At 42.3% G+C, this 7,863-nt stretch overlaps 1 protein-coding gene across 1 annotated transcript; it reads right to left on the reverse strand.

Annotated features, from left to right (window-relative positions):
• Positions 1-2,676: 2,676 nt before the first annotated feature.
• Positions 2,677-7,469, reverse strand: GCM2 (glial cells missing transcription factor 2). Its single transcript, XM_005149900.2, has 5 exons — positions 7,428-7,469; positions 5,858-6,110; positions 5,327-5,439; positions 3,732-3,857; positions 2,677-3,558 (listed from the first exon to the last, which is right to left on the reverse strand). Exons 1-5 carry the CDS (start codon positions 7,467-7,469, stop codon positions 2,677-2,679), a joined length of 1,416 nt encoding a protein of 471 aa, XP_005149957.2.
• Positions 7,470-7,863: the final 394 nt, after the last annotated feature.

The following is a 7,863-nucleotide window of genomic DNA, read 5'->3' on the forward strand; positions in this document are numbered from 1 at the left end:
CCTACAGTCTCTTTCTTTCCCTTTTAAATTTGGAAGGCTGTACCTCTTGATTGTTATTCTACACACCAAATGCCTCAAGATGATTTGGAGTACAGAAGATAAATCTCAATTCCTTAAATGGGCATAGAGTTATATGCTCCTAAACTCTAAATCAGTCTTTCTGGGTATTAACTTTTTATTCCCCCATGTTTTTTTGTTCTTTTTTTTTAAAAGAATAGATTAGTTCTCAAACTGAGGTTGCTCACTTGAGTCTATTCTTGGCCTGGTGAAAGAACTGCCATGAGAGTTTAGCAAAAGTCAAATGAAGTATACAACAAAAGGTATACTCTAAAAGACAAAGTAAGCTTGCTGCACATGAATTTGTTTAGTCTTTTTGTGAATTACAGCTTCACATGGCTTGAATTTTAAAAATTATTAGCTAAATTCCTGTGGGGCTCAATTTCACATGTCAGACTGCTTGCACTGTTTTCATAAAAGTAAAAGAAGATATACTATACCAGAAATACTTATTTTAACAACTCAGGTATTTGTACACCATGCTATGAAAGTAAGGTTTGTTTACCAGTTTGATGATAGCATTACAAGGCTCTGTGTGTGGAAGCCAACTAATCAGCAGCTCATGTTAGTTTACATGGTGCTGAACTGTGATTTCATGTTTATTGAAAGTAGCATGTTGCTCCTCAAAACATGGCAAAAATATACCTAAAATATTTTTAAGTATTTGAGTGTCCAGAAAGTTAAAGGCACCTGGTAACTTGATAAGAAGAAATTTTATAACCCTGACTAATCCACTGTTTCTACATAACTCCCTAGATCAACACACACAGTTTGGGTACAAGTTACCTTCCTCAGTACCAGACAGCTTTCAAAATACCCAAATTTTAAACCAGCAGTACTCCTGTGTTGTTTCTTCTTCCTGACTTAATGGAGAACTAATTCATTTAGCTAAGAATTTGGGGATGCAAGTTGTCATGGTTTAACCCAAGCCGACCAGTTAGTTCACTCACTCCCTCCCTTTTCTCCCCCAACTCCCAGAGATTTGGGGAGCAGAATCCAAAGAATGTAGCTCCCACAGGCTGAGATAAGAACAGTTTAATAACTAAGGTACAACACAAATCACTCCTGCTACTACTACTACTAATGATGATAAAGGAAAAGTGAAGAGAATACAACACCTCACCAGCCACCGACCCATAACTCACCCCACCCTGCCTGACCGAGCACTGACCGATACCTCCTCCAACCCCCAGAGCTCCAGTCCTTCTGCGTAGCTCTCAGTTACATCCTGGGTATGATGTGCTATGGTATGGAATACCTCTTTGGTTAGCTTGGGTCAGGTGTCCTGTCTCTCCTTCCTCCTGGCCTCCCCTCCTCCCTGGCAGAGCATGAGCTCAGAAAAGGCCTTGGACAAACCAAATATTTGAGCAGTAACTCCAAACATACTTGCTATCAGCAACTGTTCTCAAAGTCAAAACACAGCACTGCACCAGCTACCAAGAAGGAGAAAAATGACTGCTACTGATGAACCCAGGACACAAGTCCTTACATACTTTTTGCTTAGCTCAGACTACCTGGAAATGCTGTTTTCTGACCTCCTAGTTTTAGTCGCTTCATTTCTAGGATGATGGTTATAGGGAGTTATGATTGCAGAGAGAATAATTAGAAGTCCCTTAAAGGAAGAGGAAAGATCTAATGGAAATGCAGTGCAGAAAGACAAGCAGGAGGGGTGCATTCAGCACTGACCTGTACTACTAAGCAGCTAGGATGCTGCATTTTTAGACAGGATGGATTTACATTCATGGGCAAAGCTAATTTCTGCAGCAATACTTGTGCAGTATTGGTCTGATTGGCAAAAAACCCTTTAGACAAAAATCAGTTTCACTGCAAATGGTTTTCAGGACCAGAGATATTGACCTGACACCCACGCAATGTTGGGCATGTTTGTGAGGAGGATCACCTGAGCCTTCTTGCCTCCAGATAGTGTGGCAGGGGTCTGGTTCTCAGTGGTGGTGGAGCAAGCCTGTGCTTTCCTTTCTGCCTAGAAATTTTGGCAAGTACTCTTGATGCAGGGGATCAAAAAGCACCATGAATCAGCATATAGGTTTTTCACTTCTCATTTCAGAGAAACCTAGCTGGTCTTCCCATTCATCAAATGGATCACAGCAGGTAAATGGGCTGTTCAGGTGAATTATTCTGCAAGTTATCTTGCTTTCTTAATTTGTTTAATTTTCAGTAGTTTCTTTCAGTTGAGTATAACCTATAGCCACCTTCCTTCATCCTTTTGTCCATTACTCAGTAAGCATTTTCTTTCTTACAGAAAGAGTGTTTTCTCTCAAATCTTGAGGCATCTGGTGGGAGCTGTGGCTGTAGAGTCAATTGCACTTGCCATCAGAAGAGGCTGTTGACTTCCCGAAGCACTGCATCTTCCTACAGGCATGTCTGGGACTCAGCTTCACATGCCATTTTAGGGATTAAGTGGGGCTGGTTTGAAATTGTATGCAAAATACACTTCCCTCAGCACAGCTTCAGAAAAGCACTTTTGGGGAATAAGCAATTGTGATGTACTGCTTCCTCACCTCTCCTCAAATCCCAAACCACTGGGCTTAGCAGGCACATGGTCAGCACAAAGAGTTTATGTTCCCATTTGCATGTGTTTGCCATTTAGGCAACTTTTAGTCAATATTCAGTACTCTCAAACTTTAAGGTCTGGCCTTCATGCTCAGCATAGCTGTTCCCCAGCGGTGGCCCATACCGATAGGTCTCCACGCTCTCAGCTGTTTTGGACTTTGTGGGTACTGGGTCATGCTGGTAAAGCAATGCTGACTTTATCATCCCAAAATCTTCCTGAATTTTCATCCCTGAATAGATAGCGCCAGAGACGTTTTCTGCCACATGGGTATAGCTCTGAAGGTTTTTCATATCACAGAGGTTGTCACTGTATTTCAGTGCAGATGGCTTGTAGGCCTGGTAGGACACCTTGGTGGTGGTTGTGATAACCGTTTGCAATGGTGGGGCTATGGGAGAGGGGCTGGGATCATACCTGCAAGGGTAGTCCCCACTGTAGCAAGGGTAGTTAGTGCTGGTTTGCATCTGTCCATAGTCACTATGGTCTCCGCTGCCAGTTTTCCCCCAAGCTGATTTCAATCCATAGTGTCTGCCAGGGTTATTGAAGCTTTTATCATGGGTGGTCACTGCACTGTAGTGAGAGCCATTCAAACTGAGGGGATCTGTGTCGATGGCAGGACTTGTCAGATCTTTGTAAAACGTTGGATAAGGGCTGGAGCTTATAAAGGTAGGAACTCCAAACTCATAGCTGCATGGCCTGGGCATGTAGATCCTCGGATTGGAGCACTTTGGGTATGGTGACAGCTGGTCCTCTTGGAAGCTGGCTGCATCATAAGATGCTTTGTATAGGTCAGAGTTTTGCAGTGAAGGGTAAGACTGGGCTGGAATTGAAAAACTGGTGTCTGTGATGATACCTAGCCTTTCTGGGCCCTCCATGCAGGGCAGATTTTGTAGGTTATTGGCATAACCACTGCTGTCATGGTATCTTCCTGCCTGACAAGGACAAGAGCATCTTTGAGATTTGTGAATCAATACTGCCCACACACATGTATATATCTCAACACATGTGCTATTGCTCATTTCAGCCCCAAATGAACAGACGTAGCATGATATAAAATGTTGTTTTGCTTGAGGATCGTTATAAACAACTAATGACTTTGACTTACCTCTGAGTTTAGAGGTCTCTTTTTCTGGGAATGGTGGAAAGAGGACATTTGCTTCTTAAATGCACTTCGCCTTGCCTCTGCCTCCAATTTACTCTCTGGCCTGGGGTGGTCATGAACTCCTTTAGCCTAAATTAGTATTAACAAAGAATTAGATGTGAACTGGAAGGAGGTAAAAAAAATGCAATAAGTAGAATGAGACATAGCCACAACACAGGAGAATATGCAGGGTACTGCATATTTAGTACAGGAGGTACTAAATAGCAAGAAGGGATTTACTGTAAAAAAATTAATAGGGATTTGCAGGTATATAGAAGGAAAAAGCAAAGTCAATGGGGACTGCAGAGCAGATGAAAGAGCAAGGGTGTTACCTACATTTGTGGCATTCAGGAGTAACTAATTAGAACCAAGGGTGGTGGGGGGGAAGTTTATAAATTTAGTTTGGTTGGTTTTCCACAGTCTAGCATTGCAGTTCTACTTTGTAGTAACACCCACCACTAAAACAGGGTAAATAAAAAAATAAAGGGGTTTCATCCCACCAGTCTTGAATAGGACTGGAAAGTATATCCTGGAAAGGCATCCAAAGATGCTCTGTGATTGAAACATCTGTGGATATGCAGATCCTTGTATCCAAAGCTATATTGATACATGATGAGACAATATAGTTAATATGTCCTTACCCATTACATTCCCTGGAATGGGCCTTCAAATAGTCCCTAAGACAAAGTAGAAAACTTAAATTGCTTTTAAAATTATGTCCTTTCTCAAGTAAGAATTAACTTCTAAGCAAAGATTTGTCAACTCTTTTGATGGCAAAAACCTTCAGGTTTCGCATGTGTGTAACAGAATATCTGAACAACAAGAGCACACATGAGAATTTGAGAACACGATTCGATTGCTTCCATATACTGACTGGAAAACAGAATTCACTGCTCTGTGGGCCAAGCAAAAGAAAAAGTCATCCAGCAGAGAATGTAATCTTGTAGAACAGAGCTTTTTGTGATTTTTTTTGTACTGCTGTTGCTAAAAAAAGAAGAAAGCAGCACTTCAAATTTAGCTTTTTAAAATTCCTTCTTTTCTGCCAATTTTTTAAACGCTCTTAAAATTCAAATACTATTTTCACATGAAGCAGGAATTTCACATTTCAGCTTGTACTTTTTAAGTGAGGTTTTTCTTTCCATTTATTTTAATAGAAAATAAATATTAGGTCCTGGGTGACATTCAGTTGTCAGCTACACTAGGGTGCAAGACAACCTTTTTGTTAAAAGTCTACTCTTTACAGTACATAAATGAGACATAGTGTTGTTGTAGTTAAAATTGAATATAGTTAACTCAGAAGCAGTGCTTTTAAAAGGACACCCAAGTGTTATTCTTTTATTTGTTCTTGCCGCGTTTGTACTACAGAAGAGTTCAGTCATTGACCAAAACCCCAACATGTTCACCATGCTCAATGCTATGCAAGGAAAAAAGAATAAAGGCAGGAGAGAAGAGAGGGGAAAACGATAAGTCTCCCACAGTATTATTTTTATATAGATATAACTTATATATAGTTATAACTAACATATACATGTGTGCACACATTTATGCATGCTTTTTACCTGGAAAAAAATTGCTTTGCCATCAAGCCTCCAGAAGTTAGTGACTGGATAGCCACTGTGTCCTCGGCAAGGGATGAGCTCAAGGGCTGAGTTACAGTTTGGGCAGGCTTTCTCTGCAAATAGACAAATAAACTACTGAAGACACTGTTTAAAGGCAAGGATATTGTTCTAGAGTAAAGAGAGTTCAAGAGCAACATGATCTGCCTTCACTGAAATTCAGATTAAAATACAAATTTCAAGGAAATGCAACATAGACTACTGAGTGTAACTGAATGGTAGAAACTAGAGCTGCATAATTGAAATAAATGCTAATGAGATAATAGATCTTAGACACATTTTTCTTTCAGTATTTACAGGCAGACATTGATGAAGTTTGGATATATATATATATTAATCACAAAATAAATGTATTCATCACAGTCTTCGCAATGATGCTTCAATCTATGTGCAAACAAGGGTGATCCAAATTTAGGCTTAAGCCCAACTGAAGGAAATGGGGTCCCTTGGGCACCCCAACTCTCCTTCACTCACTTTGTTGCTTCTGCCGAGCCTTGTCACATATGGCCGGGCGAAGCTGCAGCCTGGCTCCGCCAGGCAGGGCACAGCTCCGGGAGCACACGACCACCCCCAGGCAGGACTTCTTGAGGATCTGGCAGTTGTGGTTGTTGGTGTTGCGCATGGCCCAGCCACTGAGGTGTCTCTGTGCATTCTTCTCCTCGCTGGAGTAGATGAACCTCACGTAGCCATCGGGCCACTCCTGGAAGGCATCAAAGTGCTTGGGCTCCTGCAGCAGGACAGAGGTGGAAGGGCAAGGCAGCAAGGAGGATGGCAGGAGAACATTAGCAGAGTAGTGCAACCTGATGTTTTTGGACTGTTACAAAGTGCATAATGGGGAAAAATAGCTTTTTCTGAGATCACCTGAATGGCAGATGAATTGAGAGAATTAGTTACTGAGAGAAAAGCCCTAAAGGCAGTTTGAGCTTCCAGGTCTCAAAAGAAAGTCAGTATCCTTTCCTCTTTTGCATCATGACCCATAATAACATAGTTTGTTGTCACAGGTGCCTCTTTGCAGTGAGGTTACCCAGCTGTAGGAGATCAGCCTTGTTAAAAAATCCTTACTGGTCTGCTATGGATCCATCCAGGCATGAGCCAACCCACCCTGCTCACACATGCTTTTAATAAAAGTTCTCACCATCATATGCCTGTGCATCTGCAGGCTAAAACCTAGAAGTTTTAACTAAGAATGGTTTATTAAAGTGCATCAAAAAGGAGCTGAATAAGGCTTCAGCCAAAAAATGGAAATAAAATTTGCCATTGCAGATATACTTCAAATACTTGCATTGTGGTTCAGAGAAAGAACATTTCAGTTTGGGATTTCACTGTCTTTCTGGAGTTCCTTGCCGAAATAAAATTACCAGAACAATGAAAGACCAACCAAGTTTTTAAACTCCAAGTTTAAAGCAAAGAGCAAGTAAAAATTTTCTGCAACATTCATTTAACATACACATGTTAAATGTATGTGAGCAGTCCCAGTGAATGCAGGCAAGCTACCAGAATTGGCAGCATTGAGACATTCTCTAATTGTACAAGTTATGTAAAATGAAGTAAATTCCAAAATGAAAAAAGGTGTGAATTTAAAAAAAAGCACTTGAAGCTCACAACTAGAAAAAAAAGCAAAGTGGTAATTGACAATAAAATGTCACATCGACAAAACAATTATTTAGATGACTTGAATTACAGTAGCAGGAAATAGGCAATCCAAGCTTCCTTTCAACATTCCTTTAAATGGGGAAAAAGGGAGAAGGAAACCAGTCAAAGTGTAGGTCTTGAGATTATTTTAGGAGATCATACACAGCTAGCCAAAGCTGCGTATCAAATCCATGTTTTTTTACAAGCCATTTTGTAAGAACTATTGTAGCATATCCAGACACAAGTAATTATATTTTAAAAGGGGCTGAAGAATTAAAGCTGCCACAATACCAAGCTTCACCTCGTGAAGACATTTCTCCCCTACCACCCAGCTGCCCAGCCCCACGTTATAACTAGCAGGATATAACCCTCCTGCCCCCCCCCCCCCCACCCCCCACTCCGCACCCAGTACCTGCGGGAGGTGGGGATCGTTGATATCCCAGGTGAGCTTCATGCTGGCAGATAGTAGCAGGCAGCGGTTCCTACTTTTTTTATACCGTCCGGGCGGCCGGAGGTAGCGAGGAGGGATCCCGGCCGGCCCCGCAGGCGGGGCAGCAGCACGTACACCCCCCGGGGGGGGGGGGGGCGAGTAAGGTCTGCACTCCCCTTCCGCTCCCCCCCACCTGCCGTAGAGGTGTAGCTAAGGGGGATTTCCCAATCCAGCCCCCAGCGCTGGGGCTGGAAGTTTAACCCGACAGCAGCAGGGCTCAGCTGGAGAGCGGCTCGGGGAGGTGTCCCTCTCCTAGCGCACCCTCACCCGGTCGAGCCCCACCAAGTATTTGATTTAGAGCGCAGTTCAGAACTGCCCGCAACTGGAGAAGACCTACGAAGCAAGAAAAAGGCAGCGC

Source organism: Melopsittacus undulatus, chromosome 1 (genome assembly GCF_012275295.1).
Source record: "Melopsittacus undulatus isolate bMelUnd1 chromosome 1, bMelUnd1.mat.Z, whole genome shotgun sequence".
In the NCBI taxonomy this organism is placed as follows: Eukaryota; Metazoa; Chordata; class Aves; order Psittaciformes; family Psittaculidae; genus Melopsittacus; species Melopsittacus undulatus.

Bases quoted from the DNA above. Each gene is read 5' to 3' on its own strand.
- GCM2 (XM_005149900.2), bottom strand. From the start codon at position 7,469: ATGAAGCTCACCTGGGATATCAACGATCCCCACCTCCCGCAG. The intron at 5,440-5,857 runs GTGAGTGAAGGA...GTCTATTTGCAG, and splicing joins GGCTCGGCAGAAGCAACAAA to AGAAAGCCTGCCCAAACTGT. The intron at 3,858-5,326 runs GTAAAAAGCATG...ATACTAATTTAG, and splicing joins GCAAAGCAATTTTTTTCCAG to GCTAAAGGAGTTCATGACCA.